The sequence below is a fragment of the Netta rufina genome, assembly GCF_964035555.1.
Source record: "Netta rufina genome assembly, chromosome: 2".
Taxonomy (NCBI): domain Eukaryota; kingdom Metazoa; phylum Chordata; class Aves; order Anseriformes; family Anatidae; genus Netta; species Netta rufina.
The window spans coordinates 142,496,740-142,516,408 of record NC_140124.1 but is presented as its reverse complement, the minus strand read 5'-3'; the positions used below and the strand labels follow the sequence as shown (position 1 = coordinate 142,516,408).

General features: G+C 35.8%; 1 protein-coding gene across 3 annotated transcripts in view; it reads left to right on the top strand.

Moving 5' to 3' along the window:
* The window catches only part of CSMD3 (CUB and Sushi multiple domains 3), a gene marked incomplete at both ends in the record, with an annotated part of 670,606 nt that overhangs the window by 422,492 nt on the left and 228,445 nt on the right, over positions 1–19,669 (top strand). For all 3 annotated transcript variants that reach the window (XM_084281281.1, XM_084281280.1, XM_084281279.1), the window contains 2 exons: positions 8,303–8,472; positions 18,422–18,578. In XM_084281281.1, the coding sequence (XP_084137407.1) occupies positions 8,303–8,472; positions 18,422–18,578 (327 nt within the window). The remainder of the gene's footprint in view (positions 1–8,302; positions 8,473–18,421; positions 18,579–19,669) is intronic.

The window sequence follows — 19,669 nt, the reverse complement described above, 5'->3', positions numbered from 1 at the left end:
CATTTAAAAGTAATGTTCAAATAACATGTACTGAATTTTCAAAGTTTATCTTTTCAAATGATAGAATTCCCTGAATTCCATTGAACATGGTGTTGTGCGGGAACAATTTTAACAATAGGCTTTTCTACAAATGTAGAAATATTTTTAATAGTTCTTTTTATTTAGCTGGTTCTATTAAATGACTAATCATTTCAATGTTGAAAACCTGTGATGGAATTAATGCTAGCTGTAAATCCTGATGAACATGGTAATTAGAAATAATCACATGCAAGACTATTTAATTCGATATGTTTTTCCACTTCTCTCTTCAGTTGCTTCTTCATGTTGAAGACTCATATTTTTTTTCTTATCAAATCATAACAATCTTCAGTCTTTTCAGATCTGTGATCATTCTTGTCTCTTGCTTCTGAAATACTTATATTTATCCAGTTATTTATTCTTTGAAATGAACTTCCTCAAGTTCAATACGGTACTCAAATCTGAGGCCTTACTACCATCAAACAGAAGAGACATAGTCAGTACTAACATTTATTTGTCTTAATCTAATATGGTGAGAAAGCCACACTGGTGAGCCACACTGGTGAGCTAGTCAGAGGTTTTAATTTCTGTTACTCCCAACATTTTTCTGTGCAATGTATTACTCCTATCTAATCATAAAAATGCATTTATTTTTATTGAATTTTCTTCCTGGTTATTGAAGCAAATTCCCCAATATTTCAAGAACATTCAAAATGGCATGTCATGGGAGAACACAAAAGAAAAAAAAAAAAAAGAATATTAGGAAATTTTGCACTAGAATAGGTTTTTGAGGCTCCTTTGTTAATGCAACATATTTTTAATATTTTGTGAAATGACTATGAAATAGTCTGCATATTATAAGATCTTAACCTACATGGTGGGTCGACCCCAGCCGGCAGCAGAGTGCCCACCTGGTTGAATTGGAAGGGTAAAAAAGCAAGAAGAAGAACAAAAAAAAATGTTATCTCACTCACCAACAGCAAAGAAATGTCCAGTGAATCTGCAAGAAACAACAATTTAGTAGAAACCCCCTTAGTTCTTAGTTCCCCAATTCCTAAATATCGCAAGTCAGGCAGGCGGGGCAGGAGGCCGGCGTGGCTGACCAGGAACGTTCTAATGGAGATTAGGTGGAAACAGAGAGTGTTTCGCTACTGGAAGGAGGGCCAGGTGTCATGGAAAGAATACAGGGATGCTGTTCGTGTTTGTAGTGAGAAAGTTCGTGTGGCCAAAGCACACCTAGAGTTGAAGCTGGCTGTGTCTGTGAGAGAAAATAAAAAGGGTTTTTTTAGATATGTGAATGGAAAAAGGAGAACTAAAGAATACATAGGGCCACTCCTTGATAGGGAAGGTCTCCTCACAGACAATGACATAGGCAAAGCAGAGACGCTTAACGCCTTCTTTGCCTCTGTCTTCAATGCCGATGATGGGCTTCGGGACCCAGGGTGCCCTGAGCTGGAGGACCGGGACGGTGGGGATGTCAAACTCCCAACCGACCCTGAACGTGTGCAGGATTTGCTACTCCACCTGGATCCCTACAAGTCCATGGGTCCGGATGGGATTCATCCCCGGGTGCTGAAAGAGCTGGCGGACGTCATCGCGGAACCTCTCTCAATTATTTTTCAACGATCCTGGGAATTTGGAGAGGTCCCGGTAGACTGGAAGCTGGCAAATGTTGTGCCGATTTTCAAGAAGGGTCAGAAAGAAGACCCTAGCAATTACAGGCCTGTCAGTCTCACGTCAGTGCCTGGTAAAATCATGGAGAAGTTGGTTCTCGAACTTATTGAGGCGCACCTGGGGGACAAAGCAGTCATTGGTCCCAGCCAGCATGGGTTTGTGAAGGGTAGGTCCTGCCTAACTAACCTGATTTCCTTTTATGATAAGATCACCCGTATGGTGGACCAAGGGAAACCAGCTGATATGATTTTTTTGGACTTCAGCAAGGCTTTTGACACGGTTTCCCATAGGATCCTACTGGACAAAATGTCCACCATACAGCTGAATAAAAACATCATACGATGGGTGAGCAATTGGCTAACGGGCAGGGCCCAAAGGGTTATGGTAAATGGGGCTGCGTCAGGCTGGCGAGCGGTCACCAGTGGGGTCCCTCAAGGCTCCATTTTAGGGCCGGTACTTTTCAATATTTTTATAAATGATCTGGATGTAGGAATAGAAGGTATTTTGAGCAAGTTTGCTGATGACACCAAACTTGGACGAGTTGTGGACTCGAATGAGGGTGTAAAGGCTTTACAGAGGGATCTGGATAGGTTGGAGAGCTGGGCGATCACCAACCACATGAAGTTCAATAAGAGCAAGTGCCGGGTCCTGCACCTGGGACGGGGAAACCCTGGCTGCACGTACAGACTGGGCGATGAGACGCTGGAGAGCAGCCTAGAAGAGAGGGATCTGGGGGTCGTGGTAGACAGCAAATTGAATGTGAGCCAGCAGTGTGCCCTGGCAGCCAGGAGGGCCAACCGTGTCCTGGGGTGCATCAAGCACGGCATCGCTAGTAGGTCAAGGGAGGTGATTGTCCCGCTCTACTCTGCGCTGGTGCGGCCTCACCTCGAGTACTGTGTGCAGTTCTGGGCACCACAGTATAAAAAGGACATGAAACTGTTGGAGAGTGTCCAGAGGAGGGCTACGAAGATGGTGAAAGGCCTGGAGGGGAAGACGTACGAAGAACAGCTGAGGTCACTGGGCCTGTTCAGCCTGGAGAAGAGGAGGCTGAGGGGAGACCTCATCACAGTCTACAACTTCCTCGTAAGGGGGAGTCGAGAGGCAGGAGACCTTTTCTCCATTAACACCAGTGACAGGACCCGCGGGAACGGGGTTAAGCTGAAGCAGGGGAAATTTAGGCTTGACGTCAGGAGGGGGTTCTTCACAGAGAGGGTGGTTGCACACTGGAACAGGCTCCCCAGGGAAGTGGTCACTGCACCGAGCCTGTCTGAATTTAAGAAGAGATTGGACTGTGCACTTAGTCACATGGTCTGAACTTTTGGGTAGACCTGTGCGGTGTCAAGAGTTGGACTTGATGATCCTTAAGGGTCCCTTCCAACTCAGGATATTCTATGATTCTATGATTAGTTTTATTGCTCAGCATGGCATTATATGACATAGAATAGCAACTCTGGTCACTTGGGGTTAGCTGTTCCAGCTTTCTCTCTTCCCAGATGCTTGTCCATACCCAGCTTACTTGCTGGTGGGGCAGAATGAGAAACAGCAATGGCTTTGATGCTGTGCAAGCACTGTTCAGCAATAGCTAAAATGATGTGTTGCCAGTACTGTTTTGGTCATAAATCTAAAAGACAGCACAGTATGGTCTGATACGAATTGTCTTCATCCCAGTCAAATTTTGTTCAATCTATTAATGAGCATATATAATCGCATAATAATAATAATAATTAAAGTTAAGAAACTGTTTGCTCTGAACGTAAACATAGACGGAAAAAAAAAATCGTTTCTGAGTAACAGATTAACAAAATCCTTAAAGAGTGCATTGAATACTTGTTCATTTAGACTTATCTAGGAGAAAAATTCTAATCTCTGTTTAGTCCTGAGTAGGCAACGTTTTCAACAATAGTGTAGGGATACATTTTCAGCTTGTGATACAGAAAATGAATATACAATTTGTACATTTGTAGGGTTATAACGTCTCTGAATTGATTCTAGTGCATTTAGACTTGATTCAGATGACTCTGCCCAGTGGTCCTTAAAATTTTGAATGTCACAGTTAGCTTTTAAGAAGCCAGTTTAAATTTCCCTGTGACTACATTACAGACAAGAAAAAACGAACAATTGCTGCTTAAAAGAAGAAAAAATAGATAAAATTAAACTTTTTTGATGAACAATAATGAAGATTGAAGATCTGTCAGAGTACAGTCCTTCCTTATATGCTTTCTTTTTATGCTTTAATTTAATAATAATCACCAAAACCAGTGTTTAGATTCAACACACACTGTACTCTCTTGGAATTACCTATATTTCTATTGAAATGTAAAAAGTCTTCTTATGCCAATATTTCTTCTGTCTTTTTTTCTTCATGTGGTCTTTCTACCCTGCTGATAAACTGAATTCCATCACAACCACTCTTTCACTCCTCCTTCTTCAGGGAAGGAGGGGAGAAAATATAATGGAAAAGAGCTCAAGGGTTGAGATAAGGATGGGGAAATCGTTCACCAATTACCATCACAGGCAAAACAGACCTAATGTAGGGAGATTAATATAATTTATTGGCTATCACTAGCAGACAAGGACAGTGAGAAACTAAAAAGCAAACTGAAAACACCTTCCTCCCTCATCCACCCTCTTCTGTGTCCTCCCCTCAAGAAGCACACAGTAACGGGGAATGGGGGTTGTGGACAGTCCCTAATGATTTGTCTCTGCTGCTCCTTCACAGTCACTCTTTGCCCCCTCGGGTTGCTGTCCTTCCCAAACTGATCCTGCACGGGCTTCCCACAGGCAGCAGCTCTTCAAGAACTGCTCCAACATGGGTCCGTACCACAGGGACTGTCCATCAAGAGCAAACTGCTCCAACATGGATCCCCAATGGGCAGCAGCTCCTGCTCCTGCTCACCTGCTCCTGTGGGTGTGGCCTGGAGTCTATTCCTGTGGGGGTCTCTCCACGGGCCATAGTGTGGAGAACTGCTCTGCTGTGGGACCCATAGGCTGCAGGGGGACAGCCTGCTCCACCAGGGGCCTCTCCACAGGCCACAGGGGAACTGCTGCTGCATGCCTGGAGTACCTCCTGCCCTCCTGCTGCACTGATCATGGAGTTTGCAGGGCTGTTTCTTCCTACATTTTCTGACTCCTCTCTCCCAAATGCCGTGGCGCAGTAGTTATTTCCCTTTCTTAAATTTGCTCTCACAGACGCATGACAAACTTCACTCATTGGCTCAGCTCTGACCAGCAGCAGGTCCATTTGGAGCCAGATAGAGCTGGCTCTTATCTGACATTGGGCAGCTTCTGGGCATTTCTCACAGAGGCCACATCTGCAGTCCCCCTTACCATGTAAACCCAGTACACTCAGGCCTCCTTTCTTGTCTTTTTTTTTTTTTTTTTTCTTCCCTCCCTTATCAGGCTGCCTATTTGCTAAATAACATTAATTTTCACCATAGCAGTCGTGACAATTTATAATCCATAGTTAGTCCAATATCTTTTCTTTGTTAAGAAAATAATCTAGTCAGCTTTCCAGCTGTGTAGAACTTTTTCCAACACTGGCTTTCTCAAGGCCATGCTTTATTTATTTATTTATTTATTTATTTCTATTATTTTTATTTTCTTCCAACATTAGCTGGAAGATGCTGACTTTAAAATAGTTTTCTTTTGCTTAGCTGATACACCTAGTTACTTTTCTCCATATATGTTTCACAATAGATACAGCTCTAAGTATATTTTAAAGAATGGTCATAGTCTTCCTGTTCCCATGTGAGTTTACTTTTACTTCTGAAAAAAAAAGTAAAAAAAAAAAAAAAAAAAGTTTTCTGAAAACATCCTTTTTCCTTTTCTGTCTTCTACATTTCCTTCTTTTTCCTTCTGCCAGAGAGGTCAGGGAGTCTCCTCTGGAAATATTCAAAACTCGTTTGGATGCCATTCTGCACCATGCACTCTAGGTGATCCTGCCTGGCAGGGGAGTTGGGTCTTCAGAGGTCCCTTCCAACCTTGGCCATTCTGTGATTCTGTGATTACACATTTTCCCTACACTTTATCACAGTTTGTCTCTTCTGTCTCTTTTTCTGACATTCTCTCTGTAGCACCTAAGATTATTTTCCAAACTCTTTAAACAAACTACATTTGTTTAATTTTTGTATTCATTTTAAGCTTAAGATTTCACTTAATATTTTTTCCCTAATCCTTTCTTTACTCAGCTCTTAGCTACATGTGGAGGCATTATGGTCTGTGTTGCTTTATGCTATAGTATTAACATCAAAGAATAGAACATAGCCATAGCTTACTTGAAGTTGCATATAGTTTTGAATAAAACAACTGTTCAGCTTTACAAGTCAAAGTGGAAACTGGCAGATAGAAGCAACTATGGTATAGTTTGGAAAATCTTATATTAGATACATATCTTCTCTTTTTGATTCTGTGTTTATTTAGAGTTACACTTTTATTTTTTAAGTAATAATTTGCACTGACAGGAGGCAAGTAGAGAAGCAAAGGAATAACTGATTTTGTAAGAACACATCTCAGAAGTGTACAAAAGAAGGTACTGTTGTAGGCCATGGTGCATGCTTCCTGGGAAATATAATGGTTTTATTGGATACTATGGGAGAAATTCTTTTATATTTTGGTTTTCAAAACTACTGTTACTACACTTCCTTTCTTTTCTGCTACCATGAGGATTGAGGCCATATATGACATGTTTCAAGCATCTTAAGGTGTATTCTCCCTCTATATTAAGAAAAGTCCAATCAGATTGATAAATTTAATGATATGAGCAATTTCATTTTTTTTTAGCAGAAAATAATGCATGGTTCTCAAATATCAGTTAAAAATGAACAAACATTTGGTTCACTGCTGCATTCAGATTTTTGAAAAAATTGCTTTGAATTACAGTTCTGACAGAAACACAATTGTTTGATCAACTTAATAGTACAAATCTTGTGCCTTTTGACTTTTCTCTCTTTCATAAATTGGAAAGGATATACCGCAAATGGAATTACAGTCATTTCATTCCTACATGCTATAATTCAAACTGACCTATGCATCTTCAGAGCAGAAAATAGCCATGTATTTGACAATAAAAGGAAAGAAATGATCACGTGGGCTAGAACAATTCCCACTTGTATCTAGATTATGTGTTTTCTGAGTTTTCTAAGACAAAATGGTGATACCTGAATTGAGTACTTGTTACATAATCCTATTGAAGTATACAGTCATCAAGAATTTCTTCTGTTTGATATACCTGTATGCAAGCTGTTTCTTTTAGCTGAATACTGAAGAACAACCAATTAATGGTCATTTAATATACAAGTTTAACATACAAAATGTATATTTCAATATACTGGATATCACTCTCATGAGGAAATCCTAATTGCTAATAAAAATAAGACATCTTAAAATAGATATCATAGATTGTTTAAGTATCTTCAACCCATTAAAAGTATCACATAGTTTTACATAATACATTTTCCTATTCTGTGAAGTTATAAACTAATGATTTCCCCAAGTTAAAACAACTGGGGATGCATTCTTATATTATTGGCTAAAATAAATGACTGGAATATTGAAGTAATGCAGAAAACAAATCCAGAAAAGTCAATGCTACAGTTAAATTTAAAATGAATCTAAATCCGTTCAAAAGAGAGGAACTGCTTTTGTCCTTGCAGTATATAGACTATTTATTTATAAGGACTAAATAAAAAGAGAAGGAACAAATTGTAGTAGTTTGTCAGTCATAATTTAATACACCTAGTACTTCAATGCTTAAAATAATTTAATTAAAATTATGCAAGTACTACAAAATCTTATAGTAAATGAAAGTTAGCTATTAATGCCTAATGTGGATTTCTCAGAACTTTTCATGTTTGTGTTTTCTGTGATAAAATAAATCACCAAAGTCCTCAATTAAAGTTTTCATTTTTGGAATTATTATGGTATTACTTCAAAACACCTATCAATTTTTATTTTTGCCTGTTATGCATATTTAATACTTTTTTCTTTACTTTGTTTGGTTGGTTGGTTGTTTCTGTGAGATACCATTTTTTCTACTTATTAATGAGTTTTGGTTTAGCTGGTAAATTTAGAATAACTCTTTTTCTACTTTATGCAGTGAATGATGTTAATGTTAGTAAATTGATATTAGGGATTTTTTTATCTGTATCTGAATATGTGTATATCTGCATGTATGTATATATATACCCGTGTGTGTATAAATAAATATATGCACATATAAACTTCTGGAATACTTTCACTTTAATTTATATGTCTTTATGAATTTCTATATTGGGGAAATAAGCTTTAATAAATACAAAATATATTTCTTCCAAAACAAAATTCAGGAAGGATCCTTTAAAACATTAGCATTATGGAATGTGCCATTAACATGATTATAACTATCCATATTATAACACATATTTATTAAAGTACTATAAGATGTTAGAAATGTAGTCTTGTATTCTTCAATCACTACCATGAACATATGTTAACAGCTAGATTTATGACATTAATAAGCATTACTAATGTGAACTAGGTTACATTAACATTCCCCTTATCACCATTATTTAAGATATTTATTTATTTGTTTGTTTATTATTAAAATATACCTTAACATTTCTTTTACTTTCAGCTGAATGTGGAGCCTCCACGACAAGTAATGAAGGAATCTTACTATCCCCCAATTATCCTCTTAACTATGAAAACAACCATGAATGTATTTATAGCATTCAAGTACAAGCAGGAAAAGGAATCAACATTTCTGCCAGAACATTTCATTTAGCCCAAGGAGATGTTCTTAAGGTAGGTAGCCTTCGTGTAGCTTTTTGTTGTTGTTTCTAAGCTATGCCTCATACCATTTAATTTTATCTGTCTGTACAGTATCAGGTAAGGTTATATTATGCACTTATAAAATACTTGTCTAAACCATTTCTCTCTCTAAAGATTTAAAAATGAGAAACCTCAGATGCTTCCATAACATATTCTTTAAAACATGCATTTTTCAGACCATGAGTATTTTAAAAAGGAAATAGAAACTGTAAACCTAGTATTGCCTTAACTTGTATTTGTATTCTGTTCTTAGTATTAAACATTCATCTTTGAACAATTACATTTTTTTGTAAATTCTGTTTTTCTTCCTCAGTATCTTCATTAGTTATTCTGTGATATAATCATAATATTTTTTTTTCCCTAGCTGTTTACACACAGAAACTTAATTTAATACAATGTCACATACTGCAGTACATGAGGTTTACACTTCAAATGGCTCTGATCTTCTTTGGTATGTAGCATCTCCTGCAAAATGACAATCACTAGCAATTTTATGTGAAGGCAGTTTATATTTTGTTTGTCTGTTTTGTTTTTGAACAAAGAAAAAACAACCAAAGGGGAAAAAAAGGATACTAGAACTTTCCAAATTTTTATAGACTTACTGTCCTTCATAAATCAGTAACATTAATTTTGTTTTGTATATAGATGTTATTACTGTATTTGTCAAGTACATATTTCCAAATTCATATATTGCTTAGCCAACTGTATATTTAAACTTGATGATAATCGAGATGTCTTATAGCACATGCAATCTAAATGCAATAAGAAGGGATGAACTAATTGTCTAATTTTTCAGAATACTCAATTTAATTAAATACACCTACCAGAAAGCAAAGGAGTAAGAGTACCGTGCCAATCATGTTTGATTAATAAAAACTATTTTTCTGCCAGATTCTTCTATTTAATTATCAAAATATGAAGGGTTATGGTAAGATTTATCTCTAAGAATCGGAGCTGGGATTTATTAACTTCAGTCATCTGAGCGTTAGGTTAGGATTTCTGTCATACCTTGCCAGACTTCAAAAATAAGTTAATTATGGCTGAGGCATAAGCACACCTAAGCAACCTAATGAAACCTAATGAAAATAAAATCAGCAGCAAGAAAAAGCTATATACAAAATTAAATATGGTTTTAAATAAAAATAAGTATAGAATTAATAATAATTAATTAATTTTAGTTTATTTAATTTAATTTAATTTAATTTAATTATTTAATTAGTTATATTAGTTATTATTAACTATATTAGTTATTAAAATGCTAAAGTATATTTAGTTTAGTTTAGTTTTATTGCTTGCATCATAACTGAGGAGATGTATTTCAGTGTTTCAATTGATAAAGGAAAAAAAAAATAATTTGAAAGTCTGAGTATTTGTTAGCATATAAATACCATGGAAAAAAAAGCTTTTTTCTTTTTTTTTTTGTTTAGTTAACAGTAAAACATCCAAATCATGTATGCTGATATGTAATAATTAGTGAAGTTACAGAAAGTTCTTTAAGTTACCCAATGTTAGCATAAGACTTGAAGTCCACTCTTACATTTGAACTGGAATCCTTCTGTCCAGAAATTACTATTCTAGTATCTCTGTTCACATTTTTATCCCTGTCCATTGAAAGTTTATGGATACATTTTCCTCAAGACTTTTTCGCATATAAATACAAACTTTCAAGCAGTTCAAGGATATTTTTTCTTTTTTTTTCTTTCTTTATCTTCGTTAACCATTTAATGCACATTTAGTCTTTATATTATCTATTCACTTAAGTTTTCTCAAGTGCTGTTCCAACCATATGCACTACTGATTGTTAACTAGAAAACATTAACTTATAGGTTTATAAAATAATTTTCATTTTAATATTGCTACTCCATTAATGAGAACTTAAGAGAGGTATCAACTTAATCATAAAAGAGGTGATGCCATTATACTCTGATGTAAATGGCTGAAATATTTGCTGTGTTTTGTGGCTGTGGCTGTTACATGAATGTAGTATCTTTGAAAGATGAAAGTAATTAGAGTATTTTGTATTTCAGGTCAGCAGCCTTGAATTATAATGAGCCAAACTTCCTCCTAATCTATTTAAAAATAAATAAATAAATAAATAAATAAAAATTCAATAAGTACTCTTTATTATAATTATCTTTTTTTTTTTTTTTTCTGTCTGTGTGACATTGTAGGAAGAGGCCCTCCACCCCTGGGAAAGAGTATCTGTTGAACCCTTTCTTGCCTAATCTCTCACATGAAGCTTTTACAAATTGCCTTAATCCCATCAGACTCTTTTTCCAGGTGCCTGTTTCAGGAAGTACAAAACATCAGTTACACATTACAGAACATTTTTCATGGTACCAGTTCTGAATTTTTCTTTTGATCTTTATTATCCTATGAATTACTGCTCAAATCCAGGTTCTGAAAAAGAATCACCGAAAGATTTGGTGTATGTTTGACTTGGGAATGTGACTAGTATTTACTGTTAATATGTTCAAGATCAGGAACGCAGGCTTGATTATATACATACATGTATGTGCTTTTATTCTCTTAGACTGATACACATAAATCTCAGTAAAACGTCTTTAAGGATGTTTGCAAGAAGTTCCTTTTATTTTTATGGAGCTGGTATCTACAATGAAAAAATAGGGAAAATACTTCCTAATTTGCCTATTTTTCTGCCTGTGAAGAATACACTGTTCACTACAGCAGTAGGGCATTAGGGTTTTATTGTAACTTTAGTTTTACGTGAATGAGTAATAGTGAAGAAATACTGTACACCTATTTAAGATTTGTATCACTACTTTGTAAATGTATATGAATATGAATGCCTGGGCCAAACCCTAAGAAATCTTTGAGGCAAGTCAAGAATAGTAAGAAGTAAGGTAAAGAATGATGTGATGCAAGTAATTCACCATTTGGAAGATATTTAACAATGATATTTAACATCAGGACAGGGCTTTCATTTTCTGAAGGAAATGAATGCTTCAAAAATAAAGCAATCCAATATTTCCCAATTCAATGCCAGTCTTCTAGCTAAAAACTGGTGAAGAAATGGATAATGCATTAATCTCCGTTCTTCAGACTTAATACATGAAAAAATTGGCAAAGATACTATTTCTATGAGCTAATATTTTAGATTACTAGAGCCAGGCAGATAGATTCCATTTGAAGTCTGAATTAACTGAATATTGTCCAAAATTTTTGGTACTCTTGTTTAAGCAAGTCACAGGGTCAGTTGGTTACCATGTAAATTAACTGACTGTGAAACAAATTTATGCCTGATGAACACTATGAATGAAACAATGAAACAGTTGGACAGGGGAATACCACATTAGAGGGAAACATATTTGACACAAATAAATCACCCTTACTGTTACTCACCTGATGAAGAAGGAGGAGATATCATTTATCAATTCTGAACTGGTATAGAACAAAGGATGCAGAAGATGTTTTTTTTCATTTGCTTCATTTAGTATGCAATTCTCTTATTGCTATAACAGTTCTAGCTCTCTAGCTACTTGTTTTTTTGTCGTTTGTTTGTTTTTTAAGCTATGGGAAATACAAAGTTCCTTTTATTGTTGTTGTTTGTAGGGCTATCACCTGCTTTTGATACTGTCATATATTAATTTAGTATTGATGAAAGTTTCATGAAAGGATATGAAGAATTTAAAATTTGTATAGCCAACCCATTAAAAATGAATATCAGAAACGATAAAACAATTGTTTCCTTCTTTGTAATTGTTATAACTCAGCTTGTGCACTAAAATATTTTCATAATTTCCTGCCTGTGTGGAAGGCAGGAAAAAAAATACTTGTTTTCTAAAGCATGAGTATCTGCTTTTCTTCCTGCATTTAGCTCAATTCGCTGGTTTTGCCATTAAGCTCTGTAGTCTGTTAGGTGTAAGCAAATTCTTCAGATTTGTACAGAAAGGAACAGAATTGGCATTATCCTATTTGTCTGAATAACTTATTGTTGTAGGTGAATGCTTTATTTGAGTTGAAATGAGTTCAAAGTAGAAAGTATTATTTTATGTCCAAGATCTGCTAATATGATTTTCTAATTTATCAGGGGAAAGACAACTCATTAAAATTGAATTCTTAACACAGATATGTTTGTTTTCTTTATTTTCAGTAGATTTCAACATAAATTAAATATATATGTGTGTGTGTGTGTGGTACTGATTAATGAGGAGAGTAGTTTTCTGTTAATGTTTTAAAAAAATAAATGAATCACAAAAATGCAGGCAGGTTCCATAAATGAACCTGAAGAAAAGAATACTAAGTATGAATCACAGAATCACAGAATTGTAGAGGTTGGAAGGGACCTTGAGAGACCATCAGGTCTAACCCACCTGCCAAAGCAGGTTCCCTAGAGCAAGTTGCCCAGGTAGGTTGTCCAGACGGGTCTTGAATATCTCCAGAGAAGGAAGAGGACTGAAATGGAAAAAAATGATGATGATGATGATGATGATGATGATGATGATGATGATGATATGATGATGATGATTATTCTTTTATTGTTGGTGGTGTTTACTGTTGTCACTTTGTGGTAGATATATTGACCAAGAATGTCTTATAGTAAAGGTGGTTTTTGTTTGTTTGTTTGTTTGTTTTTTAAGAATTGTAAATAGATAAAAAATTTGGCTTTGAGAAATTCTGAGGTTTTTTGCTCTCATTTTGAAGAATATAGTTAAGTGTAATATTGAAAAAGGAAAAACTTGTCCATTTTGAAGATAAATCACATACATGTCATTCAAAGTTTCTGAAGACTGTTCAAAATTTGGGTGATTCCACCCACTCATCCCCTTTTTGAAACAAAATCAGCACACGCTGATTCTGGAGTTTCATTTTTTCCAGAAATGGAAAATCATCTTGTGTCTAAGAAATAAGATCTTACAGAGTGAGGCAGAAATATATAGTGTCAAGAATCAACATTTTAGATGTTGAAAAATGATTAAACATTTTTGATGAAAAATGTTTCATGGTAAGTCTAGAGTTTTGTCTAATTGGGTGTTATATCTATTAGGAAAAAGAAGCAGTCCACAGTTGAAAATGAAGAACACTATATAAAAATCATAATGAAAGCATAATAATAATAATTATTATTATAATGCTACAATGCCCTTGTTTTTGAACATAATTTTGTTCTTCTGAAAATTTGTATAACAGCAAGTCATTACATTTCATAGATAGCAGATGACACGCAGGAGCAAGAGAAATGTTAAGCACACACACAGACCACTATGGTGAATGACAACTTTCACTGTCCTTGGTCATGTGATGTGCTTTTGCTTGGCTAAATGTAGAGTGGGAGCTGATGTGCCAGATGGGATTGTACCTAAGAGGGAAAAAATAACTTTGAGAATTATTTTTGATACTGCAATGAAACAGTCTGTCTTTTATCTTCTTTCAAAACACTGTGCAGCAACAGGCAAGGAACAGTGTCAGTAAACCACACAGAGGAACTGGCATTGTTATTTATATATTTATTTTAATTTCCCCTGTGTTTGGCTCAGCACTCTTACTTTGTGTGCCTGCACAATTTGTATAATTCAGTTTTACTGCATTTGTTTGCTCTCTAGCCTGTGGGATAGCTTGGAAATGTGTGCAGCATTCAGTTTTTGAAGGATTTTAGGGAAAGACTTTAAAGGGAGGTAATGTTTGTAGATTTTTGCTAATTTGTTTCTTAAGAATTTCCACATGTGCTATCATAATCCTTTTAGCAATATCATACTGAAAACATGAGTATGAAGTAGACAACAAATGCAGAAGAGGAAAAAGTCCAAACATATGGGCCCTATTCCGTCTTTTTATTAGTGCTTCTATTTGCATGTGATATAAATGATATATTTGACAAGGTGTTGACAGCGTCAGCTCTGAGCTGCTGATTTTATGTTGTTTCTTCTCTTTATAAATGCACAGATCTTCATATCCATATGCCTTTTATGTTTCAATGGCAAGCCTCAAAAAAGTTGATTAAAATGCACAAATGTAATAAATTCACTCTATACTATTCCCTTGGTAAAATTTTACAGAGGATGGTCAAACAAGTTGGTAGAGAAAAAAAAAAAAAAAGCACATTATTACATTATTTTACATTTTAAATATATTTATTATGGAGTCCCTGGAAAGCATAACAAAATGCCCTCCTTCCCCCTCCCTCCAAATAAACTGTACATCTCTCAGTTCAAATTACATTTATATAGACATAGTTCCCTGCTAGCATCCTCCTCTCTAATATTTCAAAGTAGCATTATGATATTATGATATAATAACGCATTTTTTCTGTGCTTTTGCTCATCTGTATGAATTAATCATTTAACAAATGAGGCCTTTAAATACCTGATAAATTTGGACCTCTGTTTTCTGAAAGGCTTGTTATTGGTTATGCATACATTATACAGTCATGGATCAATTATCTTTGCATTAGTGGTACAGGATGACACTGGAAAATACAACCAATGAACTCATATTTCGTAAAGATTATCCTGGGCCATACATTACCGAAGTGACGTAACCCCAAAGTGCTGGTAAGGCTGATGAAAATGAGTATTCCTATATTAAAAATAAGATAATAATATCTTAATCCGCAGATAATCAGATTTTCCTCTGGATCAAATTCTGATGCTGAATTACTAACTCATTTAAAATCTTAAGCAAAACGCCCATCTATGTTAGGAAGGTTGGAAAGACAATGCTTGGTCTGCAAATCTCAGAAGAATTCAGGCTTCCCTGACTTTCTTTGCTACTTATATATGTTATAAAAATGGTAGATTTGGAATATAATGCATAAATCATATCATTTAAATTAGATCCAGAAATCTGTATTTAGTTTAAAGTAATTAAATGAATTGTAAGAAAGACAATGTGACTTAAATAAAGAATTATATTGCAAGATATGCATCCATTTCTTGTACTAAGGAAGCTCCTACTGTCACAAGAAGAGTAGTATATGTTACTTTGAATATTTAAAAGCTAGCAAACAAACAAAAAAGGCTAAATTTCATGTTCAAATGAATCACATCTCTCCCTCACCTAAAAGTATTTCTCCTATACAAAGAATTAGAGTTTCAGAAGTGTTAGAGTACTTTAGTTTTTGTTCCTTCATTGAAATGACATAGGCTTGGAGATATTTTAGAGTGAGGCAGCTAGTTAGTCCATAAAGTAGAATTACTTTTAACATTGAAGAGATTCCACTGTTCACAATAGGCAGTGTCAAAGGGAAAGGTTTAACACGGTAGTACAGCTAACAAAACTGGCAATAGATATGTGTGGGGAAACTAATGTGAAGAAAATTTGTATCAGAAGTGTCTTCTGCAAAGTTCTGGCAAGCCTTTAAGTTCATGTAACTGCACTGGTTTGCCCTCATCTTGAATAGTGTGTGCAGTTTTGGGAGCCACAATATAAGAACGATATAAAACTATTAGATTATGTCCAAAGGAGGACAACAAAGATGACAAAAAGTCTACAGGGCAAGACTTATGAGTAGCAGCTGAGGTCACTTGGTTTGTTCAGTTTAGAGAAGAGACTACAGTGGCGACCTCACTGCAGCCTACAGCTTCATCATCAGGGGGAGCAGGGAGGCAGGTGCTGATCTCTGCTCTCTGGTGACCAGCTGTAGGACCTGAGGGAATGGCGTGGAGCTGGGACAGGGGAGGTTGAGGTTGGGTATTAGGGAAAGGTGAGAGGGTGGTCGGACACTGGAACAGGCTTCCCAGAGAAGTGGTAATTGCACTGAGCCTGCTGGAATTCAAGAAGCATTTGGACAACACTCTCAGACATGTGGGGCTGATTTTTGGGTGCTCCTGTGTGGAGCGAGGAGTTAGACTCAATTACCTTTGCAGGTCCCTTCTAACTCGGAATATTATATTATTCTATGAACTTTTTTTTTATTTTATTATTCTATGAACTTATTAATAGCTTCTTTCAGTTAATTTATTGATTCATACACATGGCCAAAAATGGATTACTGTTATGTAATGTTTAAAAATAAAATAAATCCTGAATCCTTGGGTTTTATTAGTTAATAACTATCTTGGAGCGATTAGGAGAAAGAGCATCAAATACAAGCTGGGTTTTCTTTAAGTCTGTCATAATGTAAATATCACAGAATCACAGAATTTTCTAGGTTGGAAGAGACCTCAAGGTCATCGAGTCCAACCTCCAACCTAACGCTAACAGTCCCCACTAAACCATATCCCTAAGCTCTACATCTAAACGTCTTTTGAAGACTTCCAGGGGTGGTGACTCCACCACTTCCCTGGGCAGCCTGTTCCAGTGCCTCACAACCCTTTCAGTGAAGAAGTTCTTCCTAACATCTAACCTAAAACTATCCCTGCAGGATAGCAGTAATTCTCCTGGAATTGATCTTCTTTCAGTTTCTGAAACAGAACAAAGTCCATTTCAGAAGTAATTTTCTGTTGCTTTTTTTCTGGTCCTGTTTGACTACCTTTCTCACTTTAGTTTTAAAGAAATTTTAAATAAAATTATGCAAAATATCCATATTTATGTTATTATATATTTTTAAAGTACTTTTTATTGAGAACCATTAATTGTTCTGCTTTAATTTCTTTTTTTTTTTTTCCTCCATGTAAGGACATTAGCATTTAAGTGTGATATTTCTTTGGAATTTATTTGCTTGTTTCAGTAAAACCTAGAAATGATGCCAAGTCATTTGGCAGTGCTTTTTAAACTGCTGTACAATTATTTATTGATTAGAGGTGGCTAAAAATGGCTTGATTTGTTTTATTTTAGCATATCATTAATAAAAAGTCTTTCTTTTTGCTAGAGACATGAGAATTTCTGCAAAATAGAACTTAAGAGTACAAGTCCGACAGATGGGGAACAGAAATCATAGTTTATATTCACTTTGTTGCCTTACTGCTATTGCTGGTGTATTTGTTTTGGTTTTATTCTGGTATAAATTCCTGTTTAAAAATTCCAGCTTTGATTACATTTCAAATTAATACAATTAGATCTTATTTAGAACTGGAGACAATTGGAGACAATGTTTATTTAGAAAAGCTTTATAACCTCCCTGTATTGCAACTTGAAATTTATTTAGAGTTCAGATTTTTGATTTGCAAGAGTTTTTCTTAATGCCCATTTTTCAAAGTTTTAGTGATTATGGAAGTCAATAAACAAATCCTACAAGATATAGTGCTTGGGTTAGCAACCACTGTTAAATTATAGCTTAACTATTTTAAAGAATTACAGGAATGCAATGACCAGTGATGTCTTAGAGCAACAAACCTTGTGAGGAAATTTACTAAGTATTATGAAAAGATTGTTTTATATATTTAGTAGTCTGATAGAACTTTCCATTTCAACTCTTGAAGAAAAATAAATAATAAAAGTTCTGTATTCCAATTTACATATATATTATATTACTCTTTAAAATTACAGAAGCAGCTATTCTATTTATTTTATTCTTGTTTCCTAGTCTCCTTTTACTTTCTAGTTATATTTAAACCTCTCTCTTTACACAGGGAAAAAAAAAAATGTTTATTTTATTAGTCAAAACTGGGGAGATGTTAGCTTTTCTGTTGTGCCACCTCAGTGACTTGAGGCATACACAGCTGCACAAAACAGTTGTTTGCTGATAGTCTGTGACCAGTACTACAGTATTGGCAGCGTAAGAGAAAACACAGATGTTCAAAAACATTGAGCTGATATGGCAACTCTGCCCACTTCTGTTTTTAAGAAAAAAAAAAAAAAACTGTCATATTTCAAATTGTGCATTTGAAAAATAATCACAATTAAATCAACTTAATTGAACAGAGGCAAACAGCATATCTGAAGAGTGCTCTGGACTGACTAGCAATATATATCCCTTGGCAGAGCTATCCTCCCACTTAACTGAAATGTACTAAGTTATTTTGGAAATCAAATATATGCATTTATTGTTTTAGTAACTGTAAATGTCGTATTTGTTTTACAGATCTATGATGGCAAAGACAACACTGCTCACCTGCTGGGTGCATATACTGGCGCATCATTAAGGGGACTGACACTAAGTAGTACTTCAAATCATTTATGGTTGGAATTTAACTCAGATGTAGAGGCCACTGATGAAGGTTTTCAACTTGTGTATACCAGTAAGTATTTGAGAAAACAATAGTAATAGATAAAAATGCAGTCCAAAGTCAAACAATAAAATCAACAGCAAATCACTCTTCACTCATCAAAATAAAGTACTTTTATAATTTTGTTTCAAAAGCTCCTGTAAACAACATACTAAAATCTTGCTTTGAGGATATCACAGAATCATAGAATCATAAAATGGTTTGTATTGAAAGAGACCTTAAAGATCATCTAATTCCAGCCCTCTGACGTGGACAGGGGGGACACATAGACCGGGTTGCTCAAAGACCCATCCAACCTGGCCTTGGACATTTCCAGGGATGGGGCATCCACAGCTTCTCTTGGCAACCTGTTCCAGTGCCTCACCACCCTCTGAGTGGAGAATTTCTTCCTAATATGTAATCTAAATCTATCCTCTTTCAGTTTAAAAATGTTACTGTACCTCCTCCACTCCTTGACTCCTTGAGTCCCTCTCCTGCTTTCTTGTAGGCCCACGTAAGGTTCTGGAAGACTGCTATAAGGTGTCCACAGAGCCTTCTCTTCTGCAGTCTTAAAAACCCTGACTACCCCAGTTACAAGAGGGATGCTCCAGACCCTTAATCATCTTTGTAGCCCTCCTCTGGACTCCTTGTAATATGTCTAAGCCATTCACGTGCTGGGGGCCCCGGAGCTAGGGTTGGGTCTTAAGAGATCAAGGCAGAGTGGGAGAATCACCTCCCTTAACCTGCTGTCCCTGCTTCTTTTGTTGCAGCCTAGGATATGGTTGCCATTCTGGGCTGCAAGCACACACTGTTGGCTCATGTTGAGCTTCTCATCCACCAACATCCCCAGGTTCTTCTCCTCAGAGCTGCTCTTAATCCATTCTCTGTCCAGCCTGTGTATGCTTGGGATTGCCCCAGCCCAGGTGCAAGACTTCACATTTGGCATGTTGAACTTCATGAGGTTTGTACAGGCCCACGTCTCAAGCCTGTCCAGGTCCCTCTGGATGGCACTGCTTCCCTCTACTGTTTCAACCATACTGCACAACTTGGTGTTATCAGCAAACTTGCTGAGGGTTCACTCGACCTCACTGTCCATGTCATCGACAAAGATGTTAAACAGAGTG